At 43.0% G+C, this 27,545-nt stretch overlaps 1 protein-coding gene across 7 annotated transcripts in view; it reads left to right on the top strand.

Annotated features, from left to right (window-relative positions):
* HDAC4 (histone deacetylase 4) overlaps positions 1–27,545 on the top strand; it is a 262,455-nt gene that overhangs the window by 51,292 nt on the left and 183,618 nt on the right. For 3 of the 7 annotated variants that reach the window (XM_075094171.1, XM_075094173.1, XM_075094170.1), the window contains exon 1: positions 14,341–14,574. The exons of 2 other annotated variants lie outside the window; for them this stretch is intronic. In XM_075094171.1, coding sequence (XP_074950272.1) covers positions 14,433–14,574 — 142 coding nt within the window. In that variant the 5' untranslated portion in view covers positions 14,341–14,432. Of the gene's footprint in view, positions 1–3,725; positions 3,762–14,338; positions 14,575–27,545 lie in introns of those variants that run through there. 2 more of the 7 variants (XM_075094177.1, XM_075094176.1) reach the window with 2 other exon arrangements.

The raw sequence follows: 27,545 nt of genomic DNA, 5'->3' as shown, positions 1-27,545 counted from the left end.
TACATGTTTGCCATATGACCGTAAGAGTGTGAATCACCATGACAGCAGAAATGACTTAAAAGTACCATTGTTGGGAGGAAAAAAAAAAAAATTTTACAGACCCAAATTAGAAGATGGCGGCAGGGCACGAGTGATGTGGAGTTGCATTTTATTAGATAACACTACCTCGACAGGGCAGAGCGGAGTTTGTGTTTGCATCATTAAATTTGGCACTTGCTTACCTATCTGTTTCACCTCGGTGTAAACTTGTGTGTTCCCTGTGGCATGTTCATATAAACTTGCTCTACGCAGCTGCAAGTGCTATTATATGCAGATTCAATTTCTGAACTGGATTGTGAAATGGAATATTTTCTATATGGATTCAAACATCCCCCTGCAAATCAGTCTTACTTTTTCTTTGACAACTGCTCATTGGTCTCTGCCTTTGTCTGCTTCAAACATGCCTGCATGTGTGGCATAGTTTAAATTTTTATGAACAAGAATGTAAACACCAAATCCTCACAAGACTTACAGAAGAACTCTGTAGCTCCAGTGTATCATCTGTTTGTTATGTAATATGATATAATGGAAGTGAAATAGAAACCAGATGTCAAGGCAGAGCAATTACAATTTTTCATCTGTGAGTATTACAGTAAATGTACTTTGTATTCCTCCCCCCACTCCCTGCCCCAAATACAGAGTTTTATTTATTGGGGGGTTGGGAAAGTGCTGCAGGGGACTTCAGAGCTCTCAGCATGGTTATTGCTTAAAGACTTTGTTATTCTGTACTTGTGTTCTTTCATGTAATTAAGGTCTGTGTTCTATTCCAGATCTGGGGGCTAGTGTATTTCCAATTTAAAATGAGCTGGACAAAACTGCTTAGTCCTGGGAGACCACCTCTGCATGTCCGGCTCTGGGTTATACGGTCAAGGTGCAGGCTTGCACTAAATTTAGCATTCAAAGTGAAGCTGCTTTACTTACCATGCTTGATTAAGTTTTGTAAGAAAATCCTATCAAAACAGGTTTGGTGCAGACTCTGCTGTGGATTCTTTAGCTGAAGAAATCTCTGGGAGGAGAGCAGATGGGAGCTGTGGTTAGCTCGTTTTCTCAAATTTGCTGTGTGACTAGGAGGATAAACGAGAAAATGGATAATCATTGATCCTTTCTGTTGGGGAAATGGATTCTTCCACTGCTAGTTTATCCAAGAGGTTTATCTCTACTGTCTTCCATTAAATAAGGCAACCCCTTGGTTGAGAGAGAAATCGATAAACATCTATCTTCATCTTCATATGCATCTTCACAAGTCAAGGCATATATATGATCTCAGTGAGTTGTAGCTGATTTTAATTTTCTTCTTTCCTCTCTTGTTTTTTAACATCCTTTTTTTTTTGGTTGCTAATATTTATTTTTCCCCTTTTGTATTGCCCTGTCTGGTTAAGCTCAGAAGCCAGCAGTACCTTGGTGGTGGAGTTCATGTTTGGAGGCAGCCATGGGGGCTGGAGATGCAATTTTTCCGTGGGAGTGGGAGGATGCCAGGAGCCATGTCAGGCATCCCAGATGCATTCTGCGGGCTGGGTTTGGCACTGCTGATATACAGCTCCCTCGGCGTGCTGTTTCACTGATGGCTGTGAGTATGTTACAGACACAACTTTCATATTCCATTGAATAAAAATCTTTTTGTTCTGCACTGACAGGGTTTTACTGGGTGGCTGCTGCATAGTGTACCTTAGATGCTAAACAGGCCTTTATTTTCAGTCTCTCTGTGAGGAATAAGTAGTCAGAGTTCTTTCGCGAAGCTGGTATCTTCATTTGTCTGTTAAGTATAGATAACTTCAAGAAACTCTTAAAACAGTTGTGTGTTCCAGCCAAAGAAAGTGCTGGCAGTGAATTAAAGATTCTTGCTCCTTTTGAACAGCAAGTTTCTTCCTTTAAAACCCAGCAAAGAATGAGCATGAGATCAATGTGAACACTTGCTGCCGGCCATTACAAATAGCGCTGAATCTGTACCACCTCTCCTTTCAAGGACAACCTGGAAAGAGGACTTGCGTTCATTATATGTGGTCACTGCTCAGCTCTACCAACACCAAATAATGGCAGGAAGTTCCAGTGATGAGGGATGTAAGCTCACGTGTGAAGATAATGTTAATATTTATGACAAGCCACCCTTAGAAAACAAAATAGGGGGATACTTCCATTCCTGGAAAACCAGTAGCAATATGTGCTTCATCTCAGGGCATGAGGCTTTTGTAGCTAGTGCTCTGCAAGTTGCTGGAGGGGGAGGGTAGGCAAGCAATCTTTTGAAAATGAGACCGCTACGATGTGAAGCGGTGATGAGCCTTGATAATGAGCACTGTACCTGGACTGCTAGAGAGGAGGACAGAGGGGACTTCGGGACTTGGTGTAGTTTTGCTTTGGTTCTGATTACCCTATAGAAATACACGCTCAAGCTTTATCCTATGTTGAGTCTGTACTGGATGACATGGCTTGTACAGAAGGTGGAAAACATTAAGGAAAGGAGGCTGGATGGGATGAAAATGCAAAAAATGAACCGTGTTCCTCAAATGGTCTTCAAGAAGAGGAAAGCAAAATCCTCTGAAAAAGTTCTGATGGGAACAGGGACTTGGCTGTTAAAAGGTATTTGGTTGTTTCCTCCTGCAACTTGATTCTGAGCAGAGTGTTTAGATTCAACCTTGAAATACTGATTTGACGTGTGGGTTGTATTGTAACTTTATGTGGCCTGCCTTTTTCTCTCCTGTCCTTTGGCTGGTTGTCTCCTGTTGCCTCCAGTAAGGATGAAGCTTCATGATAGAGTCCACTCCCCTAAACTGAACTATTGAAGACATTTTCTTTCCTCCCACATGAAGCATTTATAGAAAACTTTACAACTGCAGGGAAGCAGCAAGGCCTCTTGCACCTCCAAAGTCCTTGGGATGGCAGGGAAGCCAGAGCTGAAGGCAGCATCAGGCATTCCCAGTTGGAATTGCTTCATTTCTAAATGGAGACCGTGGAGCCCAGCCCTGAGTCCCCAGGGTCACCATGGAGAACATCCCCTCGGGTTACTTATCGTGGATCTTCGGCCAGCTTGCTTACAAAGGCACCTTTCTGAAGGCAATGATGCTCTTCTCTCTACGCTGGAGCTCTACAAGGCCAGAAGACTGGGAAGCTCTGCGACTCAGTCCACGTAAACACCTCTCATGCCATGCTGACTTTCACGTTATTGAAACTGGACCCTGAGGTAATGAGGCTTAAAACCATGGAAGTGCGTAATGGGAATGTTGGCCAGAGCATGCTGGTAGACACTGACTTTTTTCAGCGTAAGTCAGTGGAGGATTAGTTTTAAGAAGGAAAACAAGTTAATCAAGTAGGTGGTGTGCTTGATTTCTCTGCTGTGGCACTGTTGTATTGGTTGTGACCAGCCTCAGTGACCTTAATTCTCAGCCGGAGGAACCTGATTGTGAGGTGTGTTTTCTGCAGGGGAAAAAAAATATTAGCAATAGCGAGTCACATGTTGCCAGGAGCTCTTACTATAAAAACAGCAGCTCTGCTGAAAGCGACCTTCAGCATGGCTGCAAGCGTGCGCAGTGTTATTTTTAACCTGTCTGGGTAAATTTCCAATACAAATGCTAGTGCCAATCTGATGTGTACGCTTTCCCAAAGCCTTATCTTCTGCTTTCTAGTGCAGTGACACATCATAGAGAACAGCTAGTTTCGGGGTTGGGTATAGCTTCACTTTTCTGTCTGCAGTACCAGAGAGAAATGAATACTTGAGCTCTGTTATACTGGTATGTAGACTTTTTAAGAGGAATTTTTTTAAAAAGATGAGTTCTAATGCTATTTTTTTTAAAAGAAAAATATTTTAACTGGCGTTTAAAAATAGGTTAAGGCTGTACTTTGATAAGGTTGCTCTAGCACTGGTGTCAGCATGTGACATTTATCTATGTATGGATTTGTCACCCTGTTGGCTAAGGCTGTATTTACACAAATGGGGATATTTCTGTCCACTGTGAAGGAAACAAGGAACGTTTCTGCTTAAGTTGTGTTCTTGCCCTTAGTATTCTTGAAGCCTAGCTTTCTCTCCTACTGCTTGATTTTTATATTGGGGTGGCAGCAGGGATTTTTTTATGTGTTGGAGGATAGAGTTTTAGGTATTTATGTTGCCATGAAGGTCCAGGCAGTGGGATTCTGGCTTGGAGGAGAAGCATGCTGGTAGAGCAGTATATTTCTCTGCCATTTATCATTTCACGTTTTTATTCAGAGTAGTTGCTGTAATTCACACTGACTTTTTTTTCAGCTTTAATTATTGCAAAGTTTAAAAATCTCTTTTTATAGGGAGGCTGAACATAAAGCTGTTGATTTGTCAAATGTCACTTGACAAATCACCAGCAGAGGTAAAGTCATTATCCCACTCAATGCTTGTCAGGCCACACCTGGAGTACCGTGTACATTTCTGGTCCCCGCTATACAAAAAGGATGTGGACAGGCTGGAAGGGGTCCGGAGAAGGGCCACCAAGATGATCAAAGGACTGGGAAGCCTGCCATGCGAGGATAGGCTGGGAGAGCTGGGTTTGTTCAGCCTTGAGAAAAGGAGGTTTAGAGGGGATCTCATCACCATGTACCAGTACTTAAGGGGCAGCTACAAAGAAGATGGAGACTCCTTTTTTATAAGGAGTCCCATGGAGAGGACAAGGGGGAATGGACACAAGTTGCTCTTGGGGAGATTCTAACTGGACATGAGAGGGAAATTTTTTCACAGTGAGGACAGTCACCCATTGGAATAATCTCCCCAAGGAAGTGGTTGACTCGGCCACGTTGGACACCTTTAAGAGTTGTCTGGACAGGGTGCTTGGCCCATCTTGTCTAGACTGTGCTTTTCCTAGAAAGTTTGGATGAGATGATCCCCGAGTTCCCTTCCAAACTGTGATTCTGTGAATGTTCAGCTGCTAGAGCTTCTGAGAGCCTCTTTCCACTCTCCTCAAAGCAACATTTCGGGTTTCCCTGGCCCCAAATCCCAGAGTTTGTAACAGTAGCAGAGATCAGTAAAGAGTTTTCTAAAGGCATTCTTACCTAAAATCTGGTACCTGGAGCATGGGGTTTCCCAAAAGTAACTTTTTGGGAACATAATGCAGTTGAAATGAAAGGGCAGAGAAGCAGTACTTTAAAAGAAAAGTTGTTCGGTCAGTAGCAATGTGTATTGCCAGTGTAACTGTTGTATATGTCTACAGAACTTAGCTCTTGCGTTCCCATGCTGCTATGTAAGGGAGCTATACGAAGCAGGAAGGTATGATGTCATTCCCTGACCATTCGTTTTTGTGGCAGAAAGAGTCGCCTGCAGTGGAAAGGCTCCGACTCACAAGTGGAGGTTACTGATGGTGAGGCGAGAGGGGTTAGTGTTCTGGCTGCATGCCCCAGCTTTGCTGTGAGTGCAGCTGAGTCCACGGAGGATCCTGAGCAGTTGCGGCTCAGCCTGACCTTCTACTGCAAATTAAAATTACTGCTGGCTTACATTTTTCGGACGTTGGGCTCTAAACTGCTGTGGCATGGGGAAGCATTCTGCAGGGAAAAGATCCCTCTGTGGAATGAGGAGCTGTGGTTCATTGGGGATGATACCGGTTTGGATGTCTTTGTCCTTGAGGTAAAGCCCCAATAAATTTACAGTACCATCACAGTCATCTGGAAAACAAAGTGCTGCTGCAATAGGTCGGTCCTCTTCATGTGTAGAAGTTCAGCTCTAATGAAAACCAGATCCTAGAGTACTGCTGCAGCAGGTCAGGCAGCACTTAGGACTAAATGGACAATGCTGTCTTAATGCAACCGTTGTTTATGTTTCAATTTTCTGTTTTTTTTTTTAACCTTTCTTTGATTAGAAAGGCAGTTTGTTGGTACTGCAATCCCTTCTGAAATAGTTGTGACTGAAGGGTGGGGAAAGAATAAAGAGATGGGTAGGCTCTTGAGCATGTGAACAGATGGAGGTAGATTACCATTTGGATGTTTTAAATCTAAAAGGTTTTTTAAAAGGTTTTAAATCTAAACCTAAAATATTTTAAATCTAAAAACCTTCTAGCGTACTCGTCTTTCCTTCCGGGGAGCCTGAAGAGTCTCACTGATGAGCTCAATACACAGGGCTTTTATCAGAGTGGGTTCTTGATTTTTGTTTAGCGTTTTTGCTTTTGTGATGGTTTTGTTTTGCAAATATACAAACCTTTCTAGGAAAAGCTGACTATTCCCCTCCCTTGCCACATCACTTTTGAAGTACTTGAGTAGATTTGAAACCTAAAACCTTTTGAAAGATTTAACCTTTTCTATGGGAATTCTGATTTTGCTGTTTGAAACATGAGTGCAATTCTGGTCCTGCTTTTGTTTTCACTAACTGGGTTGGGGTTTTTACATGTATTTGTGTGCAAGCAGGAGCAGCTCATGGAGAAGGTGTTGAGGCTGTGAAGGTATTGCTTCTTACAAATCAAACTGACTGGACTCAAAGCCTTTAAATGGTTTACCTGATCAACAAAACACTGAAGCCGCAACACATCATACTAAATTCCCTAAATACAGCCTGAAGGATGCTTAAAATCTTATGCATCTAGGAAAGAACCTACCCCATAGTGCTCACTTAAATATGTGGTAGGGCTGAGAGAGAGGCTGCTGCATTGCAAAGGTGTGATTTCTTAATCATGCCAAGTATAGAGCAACCAAACCATCAGCATGTAACTCATGCTGGCTGGATTCATGTACTGGAGGAGCATAGGATCTATTGGGACTGTGTTGGTCAGCAAACTCATGGGAGTTTGTCTGCACAAAAACTCCATACCCACCCACTCCCAACTACCAAATCATGTTTTCAAGAACATCTTAAATTATTGGCATCTAACAAGCTGGAGAAAGTCCACCTTGGAGTTTGTATGTCTTTGAACCTTGTACCAGTCTTGGACTTAAGTTAACTTTTATGGAAAAGTTTAAGCTACTTCTAGAGACACTGAAGCTTCTAGTATTCTAATACCTGATTAAACAAACCAGCTAATGCCAAAGAATTGAGTTGCAGTATTAAAAAACAAGTTCTGCTGTCATGCTCAGAATAGCCCATTACCATACACCTGAAACATTTACCTGGAGAGCCATTAGATGTCTAACTAGCTTTATCTGTCTTGCAGAGCTGCTGCTTTAGTGGCCTTTAACAACTTCCTAGACCAGAGCTAGGTCAGTTCTCCAAAGAATGCAGCTTGGGCTGATGCAGTGGCACCCACTGAGGGATGCGGAGCTTGCAGGCACGTCCTGGAGGCTGTGCTGACCTAATATGGTATCCTCACATCCTGAGCTTGGTCTCTGCTCAGTCTCTGCCTTTGTGGAGGGAGCTCATGGTTGGCCCCACTTGCTCCTTCTCTGTAAGCTCTGCTACCTCCCTACAGTCAGAAGTGCAGGGTCAGAGCATACTTGCATTTATGACTTCAGTGGTTACTGCAGGAGTCGTGTATCCTTTGGCAGGTGGAGGAAAAAGCCATCCCAGTTCCAGCAGACAATCCTCCTTAAAGGAGTGTGCAATAAATTTTCCTGTACAGGTCTTGATCTTAATGTCATAGCTAGTGTACGTGTCCTGGCAAGTCTGTAGGCGAGAGCTGTTGCCAACTGAATGCAATTTTGGGCCCCACAGGGCTGTTGTCTTGCTGAAATGAGTATAGAAAATAGAAAGGAAACATCAATACCTTCCTTGTTTCCTGTCCACAAGAAAAGCTAAGGGTAAAAAAATGCTGTTAGTGTGGAAACTGGGAATAGGAGGGTTAGCTGAACCTTGAAAGAAATGGAGCTTAGTGTCCCGGTTTTTGGTATTGTAACTGTATTAGACAGCAGCTCGTAGGTTGGGCTCTCATCTAGGCCCACCCTGAGAAGTGCAAGGCTTGTGGTTTAGGCTCCAAAAAGTCCATCACCAATTCCATTCTTTGGTATAAGGATGTTTTGTTATATGGAGGGTTTGCTTTCAGATCTTACAGCTGGGCAGGATGGAGGCACAACTCAGAAGAATTTCCTACATTTCTGGAGGTCACATGGGTTTGGTCTCAACTGCATGTGCTGTGGTGCAGCCTCTCCTCATGCTTCAGGCTTTTAATTCGGGAGCTGTCCTCTTACATCCATCCCACCATCAGGTCTGTATCTGCTCATCCTGTAAAACACCACCACCACTTCCCCATTGTCTGTCTGGTATAATCCTAATCCCCAAGGGAAGGTGTAGGAGCAGGCTGTCCCCAAGTGCCGCAAGGCAAACCTGTGGGGAAGACAATGGGCCTGGCTGAACAGGGAGCTTCTGCTGACACTCAGGAAAAAAAGGAGAGTCTACTGCTTTTGGAAGAAGGAGCAGGTAAGACAAGAAGAGTACAGAGACCTCGTTAGGTCTTCCATATTAATTAACATATATTAACAACAAAATATATTAATATCGTCCCAGGCCACTAGCGATAGAATGAGAGGAAACGGCTTCAAGCTGCATCAGGGGAGATTTAGACTGGATATTAGGAAAATTTTCTTTATTGAGAGAGTGGTCGTGCATTGGAACAGGCTGCCCAGAGGGGTAGTGGGGTCACCATCCCTGGAGGTGTTCAAAAGATGTGGTTTAGGAGATGTGGTAATGTTGAGTTTATGGTTGGACTCGATGATCCTAGAGGTCTTTTCTAACCTTAATGATTCTATGATTCGAAGTCTGGAAAAGAGAGTCCCAGCACCACCTTGTGTTTCAGAGTTTCTCAGGGCTTGGAGTTGTCCAGCCCGTGGCAGGTGAGCTGGCTGTGGAGCACAGGTGTTGGTGAAAACAGAGAGAAACCCCCTCTGTCTTATTACAGCTTCCCCAAACCTTGCCCTTTCTATCTGGAAGAGTTAATTCAGTAGTGTCTTGGTATTTGCTGGGTTTTTTGGCATTGCCTTGCTGTAGGGTGATGCCCTACAGAGCTGTAAGGTGAAGGGTTCAACACACCTCCTGCTATGAGTCCATGCAGGGTGAACTGTCAAAATGGTACTGTCATCTAGAGTGAAATTTTCCCTTCCCAAACCACCAAAGACATACCATGTTTTGCACACAAGAACATAAAATCTCCGGGGAAAACGGGCAAGAAATTGCAATTTGAGGGGATGTGTTTGATCCGATACAGGCAACTGTTTTTTTGTTCTTTTTCTTTATCTATCACAACATCTGTTTTTGTCCTATAAGATCTAAACTTCTGCAGAATAAAAGGGGACTTAAACATACATTAAAAAGTGATAAAGGAATTGTTAAAAACTCAAGGAAATGCATCGAATTTTACTACTTTAAAGTAGTATTGAATCATCTCCTATAATAGTGAGGACGTATGTTTGTTATCTGCTTTTGCATGGCTTGGCCTTCAAGGGAAAATTGTAGCTGGACTAAGAACAAAAGCTGAGTGGGTACTGCTTTGTGGATTGCTATTGAAGGGAGCTGTTAAAAAGCTGATCCAAGTGAGGCAATTTTTTAAAGCGGGTGTCTCTAGTGGATGGTACCTAAGGACTGTCAGGTTCTTCCTACCTGGGCTTTAAGGAGAGCATTAATTTTTGCTGCAGCCAATCTCCAACTCTGGCTGTCAGTCTCTTGCCCTCTTCTGGACAGCCTCAGGAGAAAGCACATGTTCACGGGCAGCAGCTAAAAGCTCCCATGGACGGTATGTGTAATTGAAAGGTGATGATGTTATTCAGACTTGCATATGTGTCCTTTGCTTATGTGTTTGTGAGCTGCACTACAGAAACACAGATATCCATGGTGGTGAACCTCAAAGATGCTTGTTGTTATGGGGATGCACTTGGCATCTTTACCATAATTTTTAATTTGTCCTTGACACTGAAACAATAATAAAGCCAAACCACTAGAAGCCCTCTTGATTAAAGGCTGATACAAATCAACTTGCAGACTTTGTCAATTTATCATACTGTTACAGTGCTGTGGCAGTCTCTTTTCAAATGAAACATGGATTTAAATCCGTAAGCCTTTTCAGCCCTACAGGGGAGGGGTAGCTGATGTCTGTTCTCTTCAGGAAGGCATGGAATTTGTTGCTGTGTTCTGAAGCTGTGAAATTAACTGTTTCACTACTATGTGATGGGCGCTGAATCACAGGTTTAGCAGATTAACTGCACTGACTTTTGCATAGCTTTTACCTGGCCCTTATCCTTTGGCAGGAGGGAAAGGAATACTAACTGGTGTCCTGTAAACGGAGCCTGGCTGGTAGAGAAGTAAATCTTGGTGCTAGTTTCGAACAGTGGAGAATGTGCTTGTGGAATATTTCGTAATGGATGAAACCTGCTGAGTAAAATGCCATTACCTTCACTGCTAACCCTGAAACGTTTGGGTTTTTTTTCTAAATAGCAATTCTTTAACCTGCATTCACCTGCAGGCATGCTGCCTGCTAAAAATGATGTTTTCTCTGTGCTGAAGCACGGCACAGAGTCAAGCTGAACGTTTCACATCTCACCCTGAGGCAGCTGCTGGTTTCTAAAGCTTCACGATCTTCCCCTACAAAGACAAGGGAGCTCAGAGGGACTGCTTTCATCCCCTCAACACCTTCCCCCCGAAATCCAGCTTTTCTAGTGTCTTGCCTGATAAGCGTCTGCACAAAGCCTGTAACTTAAATCAATAGTACACCATTTTGGGGGCATTGGGCAGATTAGCATGGTGGGAAATTCTTATTTTGCTGAAGAAGGGATTGGGAGTGCCTATTCTGGATGGCTATTAAGGATACAGGGCTTCCCATACCGCACATCTTTCACTTGAGGATCTTTTGTCCCCTGTGGTGAGTTACTCAGCACAGCTTGGAACAGACTTGCACAAGGTGGGGCTGTAGTCTGTGCTTTGAATATCCATGGCACACCTGGAACATGATGATTTTTGGACTGGGTTATATGTTGAGAGAGTATATTGGAGAGATGTCATAAGGAGGGAGTAGCTAGGGATATCCTCTTGTGAATTTTAGAACGTGAGGTAGTACAGTCTCAGACCCGCACTGGTTTAGGCTTTTGTACTGTTTTGCATCTCATGTTTTTTTCCTTAGAGGTTATATATTATAATGTATTGCCCGTGTGCACAATCCTTGCATTTATAAACTTCTTACTTTGCGCATTCATGGGGTGCAGATGTTCATAAAACAGACATTCATGTCTTGAAAACTCCACTCGCCTGTGGTGAATGGGAAGCTTTCCCAGGTAAGCTAGAGAACCACTGTAGTTGGTTCCTGAATAAATGAACCTTTCATCATTTACGGGAGGAGGGGGGGAAACACCACCTTGCTCTGATGGATGCAGAGAGTGCCTTCCAAACACGACCACAGCGCGGGCAAATGCAGTGCTTCCTTCTCTGCTGCCGAGCCTGGGCTTCAGCAGTTGGGAGGTCCCTGCAACAGCTCTTCGGAGAAGGTGCCAGGAAAAGGATGTGGAATATAACAATGAGTTGGTACCTGTGCAAGCTGTTTGGCAAATGTAAAGGTCTATCTGAATTGAAGCAGTATCAGTGGTAGTGGGGTTTTCATGATAGATGGGAATTACTACTGCTGTTAAATATGCTTATAGATACAAAAATACATGTTGAACATATATATATGCACATATATACAAATGCATATTTGCATCTCCTGTGCAGAAACAGGCATCTTGTCTCCATACCGCCTTTGCCCAGAGGGAGACAGCAGCCGGCAGTAACATGTGCAGGGACATCACTGGTTAAACAGAACAGCTCCTTTACACACCAATATTTTGCATACAATCAGCTGGGGTTGATGGGCTTGCTCCTTTTAAACAGGAAAAAAAGCTTCCTGGGCACTTACGATTCAGATACGGGTTGTGAAGAGGGGAATGACTTCTCACCTGCTGAGGCTGCAGCAAAACCTTTGTGGAGTCTGCATTAGCTTGGAGGTGAAACAGTTTATGACTCTTTGGGAAGGTGGTTTTCAGGCTCAGAGGGTGTAATAATGGATATTTAGGTGTTTCTGTTCAAGTAGGCCTGCTGTTTTAGTGCTGGCCGATCAGCTGAGCTCCTGTGGGTTTTAAAGCAAATGCTCAGATGAGAACCTTGTGGACCCCAAAAGACATCGTCAGGAGAGTGAATGTATATTCCTGACTAATGCAATGCCCTTAGTGTAGTTATTGTGTTTAAAATTGATGAAAAATAGCCTCCATTTTTTATGAGGGATTTTATGAATGTTTAAGCGACCACTCGGTCCCTGTAAAATGGTGTTCTTCACTCGCCTGTTCAAAGGCCCAGTGGTATAAATCTGACGTTACTGACGGTGGGTTTGGGTGTTAGACCTCTGACCCGTCATCTTCTCCATGGAGCACGGCCTTGCAATTCAGCTGTGCTTTCCACGTTGTATCTTGGAATAAGCTTCTCTTGGAAGGCGTTTACATTTGAACCGATTGCAAGAGAGCCTCCAAAATTTTTTCTTCTGCTAAGGAATTTTGCACACTGCTGCCTCAACTTGAAAAGGTGAGTTTTCTCTAGCAACACCCAGTACTAAGCTTTTCATTTGGTTGTTTGCTACTGTTTTTGTATGCATCCGTTAAGCTCTATGCAATACATGTCTCAGTCAGCAGTGCTGTTGCAGGGTAGAGCCAGGACTTGGTTTAACTCTTTGGGATGGATTTCCAGTCTCAAGATGCAGCAAAGAAAGGAGGTTCAGTTGTCTCCCTGCAATGTCATTCTGGAGCAGTTGAAGTCTGTAGACTTCTCACCCCTTCCCTCTGAGAAGCTCTGTAAAGCGCCCATGGACTTGGTGCCAGGGGCAGGCGTGATGTGCCTGCTTGTCGCAGAATGAATGGAATACTCGCGGTTAAGGACTGTGAAGCCAGTCCGTAAAGGCAGAGAAAAGAGTTGCTGAAACAGAGCTGAACACTGGTGTGCGGCGGTCTGTATTTATTGCAGTCAGCTCTGCAATAGGTGTCTTCTGAACTTCCCTTTTGTAGTTTTGAAACGCAGAGTTGAATTATCTGAGCTGAACCTGGAGGGGACTTGTGAGGAGAGGGAGTGTTCCTAAGTGTATCATCCTGCGTGCTCAGCTTCGGTTGCAACAGAGCTATAGAACGAACATATTGCTCAACAGGCAGGCAGCTCTTTAGGTAAGCACTGATTTTGCAATGTACAGCTTGGAAAACTGAACTGGGTAAATCACTGATGGGAAAACAAAGGTTTGGATTTGGGTGTTTTTCCTCTTTTCTAGTGGCTTCTGTCTGTGGATGAAAGTGAGTTTCAGGGCCTCAGGCTCTGAATGTATGCTAACCGGGTTCCAACCTTGGTTCTCTTCAAGTTGTAATTTAATTCTAAAATGGAAAAATGATAAGGAATATTTGTGCAGGGGACAATCCTCATACCATAGAGTTAAACATCAGCTTTTGGGTCCTGCTCCAATGAAGCTCTGAAAATCTGATTAACCTAAAAGTGATGAGGTGTGCCATGGCTGATGCCAGATAAAAGAAAGTACTCACATGTGTGAGTACTGTGTCCAGTTTTGGGCCCCCCGCTTTAAGGAGGATGTGGAACTGCTTGAGGAAGTCCAGCGGAGAGCTACAAAGATGATCAGGGGACTGGAGCATCTCTCTTATGAGGAAAGGCTGAGAGACCTGGGTTTGTTTAGCCTGGAGAAGAGAAGACTGAGGGGGGATTTCATACGTACCTATAAATATCTAAAGGGTGGGTGTCAGGATGATGGGACTAGGCTCTTTTCATTAGTGCCCAATGACAGGACAAGGGGCAATGGGCACAAGTTGGAACACAGAAAGTTTCACCTCAATATGAGAAAAAACTTCTTCCTGTGAGGGTGCCAGAGCAGTGGCACAGGCTGCCCAGGGAGGTTGTGGAGTCTCTTTCTGTGGAGGCATTCAAAACCTGCCTGGATGCTTTCCTGTGGCCCCTGCTCTGGGTGTGCCTGCTCAAGCAGGGGGCTTGGACAAGATGATCTCGAGAGGTCCCTTCCAACCCCTGCCATTCTGTGATTCTGCATGGTGAACAACTCAGTTGTTTCTTCTCTATCTGTTTAGAGCAGCTTCCCAGCCTTCGTTTGCTCTGATGTCATTGCTGAAGAGAGTGGTGTAAAGAAATAAGTAAGTGCAAGAAGGCTTTTTTTTTTTGCCTCCCCCAAAGGGTTGGGGAGGAAAGGAGGGGTTGTCTGCATTTCATTTTGTTTGTTTTGTTAATTGCAAAGGCAGATGTAGCTCAGGTCTGTGCATATGCATTTTGGCACTAAACGTGAGCTGTTGCTGTAGCGAGTTGTGTTTATTGTGTACCTTTGACCACCTCACCCGTTGATCTCTGCCCAGTTGCCAGCTATTTTTGGTGCTCTGAGTCTGAGCAGTAGCAGTCCCCAGAAGAAGACTGTCTCACATGCGATAGTTTGTCTTCTCACTGCCGGTGTGGATTTTTCATCATCTTTAAAAGTGAAACGCTTCTCTCAACCTTCAGGGGTTGGTCCTGCTGAAGACTGTTTATGGCCGGCTGGTTCACAACCCAGCAGAGCGATACGTTACAGTCCTGCAGCACTGAGGAGAGAGAGGTGGTCAGCTTCAGACATGCTATGTTTGCTTCCAGGGCTCAATATAGCTCTGTCTTCTATGCAGAGGTGCAGAAAGGTAAGGATAAATTTACAGAAAATAATGACCTATTGAAGTAGAAGTACTAGCTGTAAAAGAAATTGGACTGTCTTTTCCAAAAACGGAAGCTGGATACCAAGTCTGCCTTCAAAATATTCAAAAACACTAGCGCAGATATGCTTAAACAAGGATTTATAGCAAGTGAAACTGAGAAAATTGGCTTTATTTTTTTTTTCAACTGCAGAAGAATAGCGTGGAAAGAGATTACCGCTCTTTTCTGTGTCTGCATACAGCTGCACGCGAAGGCTTTGCAGCTGTATTTTTCTGAACATCTTTACAAAACTCACCTAGAGTTCCCAGTTGAAGACCTTGCAGCTGCTAACAGTTCTGCTGTCTGATAGCAGCTGCTGTATTGACAAGTGCATTTTTACCATGGGAGATGCTGGTGGAGTGAAAATGAGCAAGAAACAACTGTTTATATAATCCGCGCCAACAAGCCATTTGCTTGTCTGCAGCAGCATGCACCTTGAACCGCGCTTGCTATAAATAGCTGCAACGCCGAGCAGCCCTGTCTTCCGAGAATTGCCAACTTGAGCGCCTTTGTGTTCTGGTGCAAGCAGGGACGTGGTGAACTGCTCTTTTAAGTGAGAGTAGTTCCGCAGTGGTGAAAGCAGGTGCCATGGGAGTCTCTCTGTTCCTCTTCGTGATTTTGGAGGTTTGAAAAGTGCCTCTTCCTTACCTGGAACTCTGCTATACAGAATTTCATGCATATGATAACACTTCCTCCTTATTTCTTACCCTAACTGCCAGATTGGTATTCAATCAATCTAAATGATTTAGCAGCCAAAGCTCTTCTGGGACTCTTGTAGCAACTCCCATTCTTAGTGCATCTAGAAAATTATTGCCAGTATTACGTTAAGTATTTGGAGTTGGTGATTCTTTAAGTCATGATTGAAACTGCATGTGTCAGGAACGTGCTTGAAGTCAGCTCTGGAGATACACTTCTGCATGGCGGTTGCAATACTTGCTTTATTTAAGTGGTTGACATGTTTTTAATCAGAATCGTTGAAAAGCATGCAAAAAATAAACTAGTACTTTGAGTTTCAGCTACATGAAGTACAGAGGAGTCAAGGTATTGCTGCCATGAGCCATGGTATTGACAGTGATCCCTGATTTTTTTAATTGCTTCATCCTATTTTCCGTTCATAGTTTAGTAACTAATTGCACAGACAGTAAAGCTTTCTTTTTTTCTGGGTCGTACTGTGAGCCATACTTCCACAGTAAGCTTTTAGAAGCCAGATGAAGACACTGATGACTCTGTCAAGGACTCTGCCCTTGCTGACTTCTAGCAAATTGGGATGTTTTTCTTTACCGTTAACAGAGGTTTGGGAAGTTCTTACGTGAGTGTTGCTGTTAAGTTGGACTGGGGAGTCCTTGGAGGGTTTTGCTGTGCTGCAGGGTCTCTTGCTTGGGTAAGCTCCCAACAGGATGCTGGTGACTTAATAAAAATAAATTTAATAATAAATTTAATTAAATTTAATAAAATTAATAATTAATTAATTAATAAATTTAATAATTAAATTTAATAAAAATAAATTTCCATAATCATTATTTCTTATTTCTTTCTGTATTCCCAGTCCTTTCGATTTCTAGAGCAGAGGTTCTCTAATGTCAGAGAGAAGGGCCCAAGCAAAATCTGTTTAGGTTTTGCCTTTTTTTCCCCCAAATCTCTGAAGGTTTTCAAACATCACTCCTGCTTTAAATTTCTAAAACAAACAAACAAACAAAAAAAACCCCCCATGCTTCTGCTTCAGATTTGATAATTTGAAATTATCTATGTGCAACCCTTCGTTCCAGAGGCGTGAGCACAGTTCCTTGTAGCAGTGTCTTTCATCTTGTTTGCTCATCCGAGATATCTAACCTGGCAATAAATTACCTAGTGCTGCCCTCGCTGCTTAACAAGTTCTTGCCAACTCTTAACACTAATTAAGGTAGTGGGGGGAACACCCTAAAAAAGATGTGGACACTGAATATACTTCTCATATTTACATGTGTTTTATTGGCTTTAGTTTTTAAATGTTTAAAAGTGGTAAAGCTGTAAGAGCTATCTTGGTCATGATGAACAAGTGTCAATAAAACCTCCAACCACATTACTTGCTAGATGCTGTAATTTACTTTTGTGTTTTGTTTGTTTGTTTTTTTAAACGTTCAAGACTGTTAAAAAAAAAAAGGCAGGTACTTGGGAGAGAGGAAGGTAGGTTGTTACTGCACAGGATTTAAAAAGAAGAAAATATCTGCTAGAAATGAGACCTTTCTAAATAAACAAGACAGCTTTTCCCCCAACTTGTAAACTGATGGTTGCCATAATGTAATTACTGGTAGTGGGCTGTTTGACTTTGGTTGTGAATGGTGCTTCTAGAGCTTTTTTTTTCCCCAATGTGCAAAGAAGCTTTCCTGCTGAGAGTACTAGGCTGCTAGTCATGTCTCAAAGACTGTGCTGAGGGAACTGGGAAGCATGGCCCAAACAGGATTTGCTTAGGACGACTATTTTTTTATATTCTTCAACGGTGTTAAACTCTTGCAGTGTAAGCCTTCAAAAAAACCAAAATTCAGGAGAAATAATCTGATTGCATCGTGTCTTTTCTCTGTTACAATAGTAGTCATTTAAAAAGAAAAAAGTAAAAGTTTTAAAGTAAAATGGTTTTGGCCACTCTGAATTCGTTTGCTGTTTGATACTTAATAAGCATTCCACAATTTATAAAGGTAACAGCTGCAGCTAGCAAAGGTTTTAGCCTGCCAGGCATCCCTTAAACTTGTTTTGGTTTTTCAGAATCTTTCTGCAAACAACATTCCCTAAACCATGCTTTGCACCCATCAAGGCAGTGGAAAAGTCAGTGGGGCAGGAGGTTTTGTGGGGGGCTGTTCAGTGGGTCCCAGCTGTAGTGCTTTCGAGGTGTCGGAATACTGATCATGGTTTAGATGAGCCCTATAGGATGTTCCTGAGTTGTACACTGTTGGGGATCCTGAATTGCCTCTGGCTTCTCAGAAGGAGTCCGGGCTGGCTCAAAGTAGCACTAAAGTCCCTGAAAAACTGATAAAATGAGGTATTTGACATAAGAGCAAACAAAACATGCAATAAACTTGATCAGGAAGGAATGAGGGACAAAGTCATTGGAGTGATACTGCACAAACTCTGTTTCAGACTGAGGCAGGACTTTGAAGTTTTGAAGCTTAAATCATGGTATTTATGGTAGCTGGGGTTTCCCCCGCTTCCCATACATAAGCATAAATTGTATGTTGTTTAGATGGCAAATACGGGGAGAATGGGTTAAATCAAAATCACTTCCCCTTCTAGAAAAGTCTTGAATCTATTCAGACGTTTCTAATGCTAGTAATTGGATTGTGTGAAATCCTAAATAATGTTGAGCAAGGTTGGAATCAGTATTGCCTGATGGTATTCCTTTTGAGTGTGTTCTTGCTGGTTTCTAGAGTGAGAAGTCATAATTTTATTTGTGATATAACAATATACACTGCCTTTTATGACAGTAGTTTTTCACAGCAGTTAATCTTGATGGTGAAAAAATCTGTGGTCATGGGTGTACAAAGTACAAAACTTCTGATGTAAAATACCAGGAAAAGCTGAAATACAAAAAGGTGATAGAATTGCTTTGAAAGAAAAATTTTTTGTCTCTTTTCACGAGGTGTCAATGAATGCTTAAGCATTCTTTGCAGCTGGGAAAAATGTTTTGTTTTTAATTTTAGCCCTGCTAATAAAGTCTTGTCATGTATGTCAATGAAGCAGAAAGAAAATTACTAGAGAGCTAACTGTAGGTTGTCATTAAAGCTGATTTCCTGCATTAAGCCAAAAACAACGCAAGATTTCATTTCTGGACTTCCTAAATATGTTAGTCACGCTGATGGCTTCCTAAACCCCAAAGCCGAAGAGCTACAGAAATTTACTGTGGGGACTATATTTGAAAGTATTTATTTGCTCTTGTCTGTCACCTTGTCGTGATCTTCACATGTTGATCTTCTGCCGTCTCTATTTTTAAGATAATGTGCTTTGACTTCCAGCTGTTGACACTTGCAGACAGCTGCTTGGAGGGTCCTGCCTGAAAAATCCCTTCCTCTCTTTGTTCGGCCAATGAAATAAGAAGTGATCTGTTGTTTGGAGAGCACAGCTGAAGTTGCATCCTGCCAGATTCTTGGGCGGCAATGTAACAGGAGAAAACTCTTGCTGTAACTGCATGGGCACTTATTTGCTCACAGTAATTGAGAAGTCAGCACTACTTTAAGAAAGTCTTGCAACCAGATAATGTACGATAAACAGAGAAAGGGGAGTTTCCTGGGAGCCAACAACAAAAAACAGCAGTTATGTTTCTGAACCTCAGATTAAATGATTGTTCTAGTGCTGTCCCTTTGATAGCACCTCCAGTGCCTGCAGTCTTACTTGCATTTTTACCTACTCTCAAGTATGAGCTGCCAGAAGGTTTTTGGGCATTAGTTATTTTAGTGGCTTGTAATACCTGGAGCTCTAGAGTGTATTTAACTATACTGGCTTGCATATTTGACACAGTGCTTAAAAACAACATGGGACCAGATGTGTTTATACTGAAAAGTATCAAATCAAATTAGATTTTTAATTTCCTTCTCAGCAACATGCTGCAGTGCTTCATCAACTAACTTCATGAGGGCTTTGTGCTTTGAGTTGTTATGTTTTTTAAATGATGACTAAACCAGAAACGAAGGAGTGGTGACAACTGCAGTGCTGTGGTATTAAACTTGCTATAATTCACTCTCTCATGATAACGTGTTTCTGAGAAATCTTCTTTCCCTGTTGTCTGCCCTCCTCTCTCTATTTTCTTCCTGACGAGTTAGATCTGATATTCTTGTGTTGATGGAATAAATTTTCCTTAGGCTGGTCCCAACTGCAGTAATGCAGAGATGTTGAGCGCGAGCACCTCCAGCCTCTTAGATATGTTCCTTTTAGGCCCGCTGGAAGGGTTGTATTATGTTAAACTCTTTTAGGTGTTACTGTTAAAATACCTTTTTTTATAGTGGAGGAGCACTGTTTAATATGGCAGTGGGCAAAGGCAGGACTGGGCCTGGGCTGTGAAGGGACTCTGGGCAGGCAGCTCGGGTAGAAGCAGACTGGCGGACAGGGGTTGTGTCCGTGCTGGGAAGGAGCTGGTACTGAGAGGTATGCATGTGTCTCACAGAGGCTCACTTCATACCGGCTCTAATCTGGTTGTCTGCACTGAATGTCCACAAGTGGAGAAAGTCCATTAGGTATACTCTTGGACTACCTCTCCTGGGTTAATTTTTTTGCCAAGAAATCTAGCTTCTGTCCTGAAATGTCTCTTAAGATACAAATCAGAACACTGTTTAAGTGTTGTGTCCCAGGGGATGCCCTTCTGAAATGTACTGGCCCAAACTGAAATGTTGATGTGGATGTACCCTGTGTCTAAGGTACTTGCTGTTTTGATTCTGTTTTCTCCTGGGATCCTGAATGAGAGCTGCCAGCTTGGTTTAGCATTTCCAGCTAACTTTAAGAAAACGGTGGGAGGAGGTGAGCCTTGTAGACTTGCGATGATGGGCACTTCCGTTGCTTAGCCTTCTCTTTACCTGCTCCTCAACAGAGCGAGGGGAGCTACTTTCCCTGGGTCACTGTGAGGCAGCTGGGTCCAGACTGCAGCTGGAAGGAGAGGTGAGGGGCTGGGAAATGCAGGTGGTGATGGGGAGAGGCCTCAAAATACCAGGAGCTGAGAGTGATGCATGGAGCAGGAAGCCTTTTTTGGGAGCTCAGGTGCAGAACATAGGCTTGTTCCAGCAACCTCCAGCTCAGGACCTGGAGGCTTTGGGATGGATAGCTGTGCTAGCAGAGCTGGAGGTCAGGGAGCATAGGTTTGGTGCAGGCCACAGGGCACATCCTGACACCCTTTTCCAGCCCCTCAGAGGGAAGGATGGCGTCTCGTTTAGGCAGACCACTGGAGAGATGATGTGTGTTGGGAACCTGAGTATCATCAAGGATTCAAGAGTTATTTGAGAAGTCATGCTTGTTTGTATCATCTTACCTCCAGTTGTGTTTGTCTTGAAAAGGTTTATGAAAAGATTATTATATTTATCTTCAGTTTATTTCGTGTTGTTGGCAGGATCTTTGTATATTCTCTTCTGTATCCTAACTGTTTGCAGGAACACAATGGTGTAATTTTCATGAATTACTTATGGTAGGAGTTTGTATCCTCTCTCTGTGTGTGGTGGGGAGAGCCACAGAAGCACAGCACCAGCCTGCTGCTGGTGGCAGGGACCTTCTTGTGGCCCAGCAGCTCATTCATGAAGTTCTCACTCTCTTCCAGCTAGGAGAACTGAGGTCTTTGTGACCTATGCTGTTTCTACCAAACTTGAAAATCCAGGGTCTAGTCAGAAGGTCTGACTTTCTTTAGTACTTCTATAAGCTTTGTGGGTGCAGTGGTAAGATACCTGTCTCCCTTTTGGGGCAGATGTGGCCTTACTGAAATAGGAAGTATGCTTCTGACTCAACCATCTTCCTGTGATAGCGTGTCAGTGCCTTCAAGAGAAGGCTGCAGCTGTCTCATGGCATGGCTCTTGACTGCAGACTTTCCAGTTGGACTGCTCAGAGGATGAAGGCACAGAGTCAGGTCACGTTGGCTTTTCATGATGTCTCTTCTAGATAAATTGGTCTAAGATGCATGGAGAGTATAGAAAGATCCCAGCTTTATCTGCATTTGTGAACACCCTGTGCAGAGCCTGCATGAAGTGCAAGGAAGGTGGAACCAATTCAGGGTCAGCAAGACAAAGAGCTGTAGCTTAGGGTGAAGTCAGATGCTGCTTTTGACTTTTTCCTGAAGGCACCCTTATGAAATGGGGCAAAATGTTTCTGTCCCCAGCCACAGACCTGTCTGATCCTGTTCTTTATGCTCCTGTGAAGCTTGTGGGAAAGCATAAGGGAAGAGAGAATGTCATTGCCATGGAGGGAGAGGGAGTGGACTTAAGTTGGGAATACAAAGGTCAAAATACATGGCTGACAGTGCAGCAGCCCCACTGTCAAACTGCAGGAAATTGGTGGGGTCTGGTTATAGGTTATCCCTTAACCCTACTGGGATTATGCCTTAACTCTATTTGACATCCTAATCCTTCCTGCGAAGCTGTAGGGAAGTACAGCAAGATGCTAATTACACATTTATGCCTGAAGATTTATTACAACTCTGTTACCTAGAAAATCCAAAATGTTTTTTAGGGGGGAGGAGGGGGAATAAAAAACCATCTTATCATGAGTGGTCTGCATTTGACTCTAAAGCTTTTCATGATAGTGCTGAGCGTTTGAGTGCATCAGCAAGTTTGTCCACATGCTGTTTTTATGCAAGTGTTACGGTCTGACAACTATGAATCACCCGCTCAGCTCTTGATTTGCGTCAATCAAACCACATTTAAGAGAGGCTTTGTTCGCAGTTTGGAATGCAAGACCAAGGCAAGTGTGCGAGTGACTGCTTTGAGCAGATCCTCTTGAAACTGGATTTAATGGTCCAAGCTCAAGCTCTGGGGAAAGAGCCTGTGGCTCAAGTGGGAGGTGAGAAGTTGATGTTCTTTTCCTTCTAGTCACGCAGACCCTTCCTGCTGGTACACCGAGTTGTCACTGAACTCCTTGAACCTACAGGTGTGGGCTTGTGCTCGAGGGACTTATTTATGCAGGTTTCTTTGTGCAAGCACAGGGTTTATCCCCAAGGTGTCTGTGATAAGAGGTTTTTAGATAAAGGCATACATATTTGTCCTTACATTTAACTATTTCTTGTTTGTTTTTTTTTTAATAAGAACTTAATAAAATCAAATTCATTACAGAATCATCTTTCCATAGCTCCAAACATGGGAGTCCTTTCTTGCAGAATTATCTCTACTTTTAGACAGTAAGTCTGTACTTTCTGACCTAGAAACTGTGACTGCAGCAGGATCGTGAGCCAGGCAATGTCAGTGCCGAAATGGAGCTCCCACCTCAAAGCGGATTGCAAGCCCAGAAATAAATCCCTTTGGCAAACTCAGCCTTGGGGTGGGACACGACTTCATGCTGCTAAAGTACAGAACGTCTTTCGGAGAGGTGTTACAAAAAAATCGACAACCCCAAAACCCACAGCAGTCTTATCTGCCCTTCACTTGAAATAGCTGGTACCTAGCTAGGGATCTTTAAGAGAGTTACAGAGCTATTCCTGGAAATATGCTGAGGTTGTATTTGTTCCCTTTGGAAGCCCACTTAGTGAAGGTTTGCCTCGTTAGGCAAACTGTAAGTTGCATTCTGTCTTCTTGTATGCAAGGTGCACTGTAAATTCTTTTCCTTGCCCCCCCTGGCCTCTTAGTATCCTCCTTTCACTTGCAGGTGGGAGCAACCATATTTCTTCCTTTGAGCTCTTCTCCCAGCATTCAGGACCTGTATCTGAGGTCCTCCCTAGCTCTGACATTCCTGTGCAAGCATGCTCTACTTTCCCTTGTCCTAAACCCACCCGTGACCTAGTTAATTCTCAAACCACTTCCTGGCCTCTTCCTCCCTCCACGCTTTCAGCTCATTGAAGTCTCTTCCTTCCTGTTCCCCTCTGGCACCAGTCGTTGTGCTCATCAAAACATTGATCTCATGGGCTGTAGGGTTGCCAGCGTCAGGCCACTGCTCTTCCAAACACTTTTTCCTGCCTCCCCACCCCAGAAACAATTTTTTTCATTGGACTTGCTTTCACTATTTTTCAGGCTGAAATTAGAGGATTAATTCCTGCTTTCCTGCTGACAGTCACGGGAATGAGCTAATTTCCAAGTGTCAGGATGCTGATCCTTATGTCATTCAGTTCCCAAAGAAGGTAATAAAATAACTATAAGGATAAGTTGGTGTAGCAGATGCAGCACATTGGGTATATGGCAGTCTATTAATTACTTGTGTTCTACCTTACTTTTAAAATAAATCAATAAGTGTTGATAAAACACTAGAGAGCATGCAGGGTTTTTTCTCTACCCATATTTTCCTCCTCTGTATTCGCCGATTGTAAATTTTGACTGGTTTTAACTGTCCGGTTTTTGGACAACCTTAGTGTTGCCCTGTGGAAACAAACACTAACAGGCCTTCTTGCCTCTTTCCCCAGACTTGGGGATGTCATTGCTAGCTGGTTTTAATCTTTGGAGGCAGACTAGCAGGGAGGTAGGTGTTTTATCAGTTCATTACATCATATATTTGCAGTATGGTAGTTCATAGCATCTTGTGAAATTACTTGGAGGTAGAGAGGAAACCATCTTCCTGAATGTTGCAAAGAACCCTCATGTGCCCAACTCTTTTTGGCTGTGGGTTTGTTGGTGTTTTTTTTTCCCTTAAGGAAATCTCTTTCTTGTTGCTGCTGTTGTTACAACATTCATTGCCATGCTCTTCAGTTTGGTTTACTGGTCAACTTGATGTACTCTTGTCCATGTTAAGTGTGGTGGCAGATAGGTGATCCATGCATTTGCTAATGCTTATAGAGTGTATGACTGAGAAACCTGATTTTCTTTATATGCTACTAATAAACCAGAATTGTCTTGGTTTGAAGAGTCTAGTCATATTGTTTTGCCTGGTGGTCCTCCTGGTCTAGTGATGGCAGAGCTATGACGTGGACAGGGCTTACCATGGTGCTCCTGTCCAGGTGCTAGTTTCCTCTGCAGTGTTTCTGCTACTTGAACTCAGTTGTTCAATATAGGAAAGGGAATGTAAAATAGATAAAAATAATTTTTAACAATCCAAATTTCTCTTGGAAGTGGGGGAAAGAGGTCCTTTCTCTGTATGAAATTTTGCATTGATCTCTTCTCTTTGATTAAATACGTGTCGGAGGAGGCGTTTGGGGTTGTGTGTGGGAACTGCATCTTTTCCTTTCTTGAGGTTTTGAAGTGACATCCTGTTTCATATGCTTAAGGAGGACAGCTTTAAGAAGGGACCTGTTCTATCATTGTGTTTTATCACAGACAACTATGTGCAGACACAGCTTTTATATAAGAAAAAAAAAATGTTTGGAAGTTGGAGTGTTAGTTTCACCTTGGTGTTCAGGAGCACTTTGGGGAGGTGCCCTTAGGCGATATGGCTGCACTTTTAGCTATGTGGGGTGGGAGACGGGACAGAAAAGTCGACTGGAGTCAGGCGGTTCCGTGGAGCAGAAATTTTCCTCTGATTTGTGGGATATTTGACAAATTCCAGTTTTTCATTGAAGTACCCATGTGGATGCCTAGTTGTCTTTTGGCTGGACATCAGAAATGTCCTTGTCCTAAGACTAGCACCTTCTGACTTGCCTTGTCTTGCAGGTCTTCGCTGGCTGAGCTCACAAGTGGCTGCTTAACCTCTGGTGCTTTTGCCGGTACTTGGCTACCTAAGCCTGCTTTCACTCGCTCACAAAACCCCAATAATATAGCCTAAAATGGAAGAGTAGTTGGTGATATGCCTAGACTGATGCTGCTGTTAGAAGGTTATTTCCCTGCTAAGTAGTTACCGAAGTTGTAAAGATCAATGGTCACTAGCTGCAGTGACCAAATTGTTTTTAAGCACCTTTTGACCTTTGATTTATAAACAACTGCATTTTGAAATTAGCAAATGGCTGCACTTAAGGCTAATGAGTGAGTAAAAGGGCACTGTGTTACAAAAGGCTTTGAAGAAACCGAGTCTGTTCTTGGAATTAGAAAAGGGAGGACGTAGAAAACAAGCATAGTACTGGGCTGGGCTTTTTTAAGGCTGCATGTGACCAGTTCAATGATCTATCTCCAAATGTCTTATACCCGTGCAAGCTTTGAAATGTTTAAGAATGCAGGTCTTCATCCAGCAGCTGCTTTATGATGAAGTGGATTTCTGATTTAGCAAACGGTAGGTGCAGTTGCACAGTGTTGGTCACCTCCCAAATGAGTTTTGGCAACCCCTTTACACCACGAACTCAGCATTACAAGAGGAGATGTGTAGCTGGTGGAGGGAGCTGGGCTGCTGGTCCTACATGCCACGCACAAAACAGGGGCCTTGGTGACATGAGTGGGCCTTCATGGTGGTGGTGAGTTTGCCCAGGCTTTGATTCTGCTCCCTTGCCACCACAGGCTGCAGCAATAACGCTTTTGCCTCCAGAAAAGATCAGAGATGGCTGTTAGGCTCTTCAGCGGTCCTGCTAGAGATCTTTCTGGGGGAGAGCTGCTCAGCACAAGTGTGCCTGCTCAAAGAAAATCAAGGGCAGGAGAAAAGAGGAGGTATTTAATAAAAGATCTTGCCCTGTTTGTCCAAAGCATGCAGTCAAAGCGGGACATGTTTTAGGTTTGCCTTGCTTTTGTGATAGCTTGTGGCTTGGCATATGGGAGAGGCAGAACGCTGTGCTGAGGAAGAAATTAGCGTCCCTGAGAAGACCCAAATGCAAGGGGAAAGCTGTGGTTGGTCAGACCATGCTTAATTTTGGCACCTTCTTTGTGCTTCATCTCATTTCCTAACTGTGTATCTTGAACAAACTGAAAAAGTACAAGGGGAAATACTTTTTCCATCCTAAACTAAAGGAAAGGTTTTGGTAGTAATTCCATGTAAATTAAAGTTAATCTTTCTATTAGCTTGGCTTCAGTGGAAATTGTTAAATACTCTGGGATGCTGTCATTCTGTAACCTATGACTGCAGTTTGAAGTTTTTCAGTATGTTTTTGATTTTTTTTTCACCAGCTTTGAGTCCTTGGGTTGCTTGTCAACTTTTTGAAGAGCTTCACAGTGAAGAATCTTCATGTTGTGTTTTTCTTTTTTCTTTTTTTTTTTTTAATTCTTTCTAAGTAATACTTCTGGGCTCAAAACGTCAATATTAAACTAACAAAAAATCCATAGGCCAGTGCCTTCTGTTTTATGCTGCTGTAGTGAGTGAAGTTGGGTTTTATTAGATAACTACATATGTTTCAAAAACCTTTTTACGCTTTGGCAGCGTAGCAGCTGAAGTGCTTTCAGAGTGCAGTCTCCAGCCTGGCTCTTTGATCTCCCCGGGGATTACGCTGCCAGAAAGTGGTGGAAAGTATACGTATGTGCATCATTTGAACTTCTAGCAGGGATTTTGATTTTAGGTGAAAGTTGTTTATTTTTGAGAAGTTCTGCAAAGGCTTGGTCCTTTGGAAATACAAACTTACCCTTGATTGACTTGTTCCTAGTACTTCAAAATGTGGGTTTTATTTTGTATTAGTGTGTGTTTTGTGTTTTTTTTTTTTATTATTTTTATTTTATTTTATTTAATCCACTTGTTGCTCTGCAGGCACAGTTGCTATGCTTCAACCTAAAAGCTAGCGCAGATGCAAGAATGAGGTGCAGGAGCAAGACAGGGAAGGAAATGAGACCTGCTGAAGGGAGTACTCATGGCAGAGGAGATACTGGTGGTAAAGCCAGTTGGGCAACCCATGAGCTTTCTACTCCAAGGCCCTGGGCTCCACGCATGCCTTAAGTGTTGTTGTGCAGGACCCTTAGCTGAAGGTAGCTGTCCTGTGGAGGAGAGGAGCTTATAGCTTGAGTTGTCTTGGTGGCTGTGGCCCTATAGTAGAAAAGCTTTGCAGTGGGTCTGCTCTCATACTGCCTTGAAAGGAATTACTTCCTTTTTCATATTAGTTCATGACAGTAAAATCTTGCCCTGAATCTTACTAGGAACTTGAGTTTTCCCTCATAGGCTTAAGTACTGTCAAGCTTCAGGGTAGCATCTAGCATTCAGTCCCTATCCATATCTATAGGCTTCCTCCCTTTCCTTCTTACGGCACTCATCGTCTGATGAAACACTTGGTGACAGAAATGAAATAAACTTCTTTTTCATACCACTCATTGCTCTAAAAGTCCCGAGTGTTTAAAAATCTGCCTGCTGTGTTTTCCTTATTCTGCTGTTTATTTTTCAAAGCAATTCTTTGTCTCCACAGCAAACTTGAATGTGTGGCTGTGAATTTCAGTTGTGTTGTATATATAGTGCAGGTGTTTTTTGTGTGGTTTTTTTTTTATTAGCCTTAAGTAGTTGCACCTTGCAT

This window comes from Phalacrocorax aristotelis, chromosome 5, assembly GCF_949628215.1.
Source record: "Phalacrocorax aristotelis chromosome 5, bGulAri2.1, whole genome shotgun sequence".
Classification (NCBI taxonomy): Eukaryota; Metazoa; Chordata; class Aves; order Suliformes; family Phalacrocoracidae; genus Phalacrocorax; species Phalacrocorax aristotelis.
Note: the sequence above shows the minus strand (reverse complement) of the source record. Positions and strands in the feature narration are given on the sequence as shown.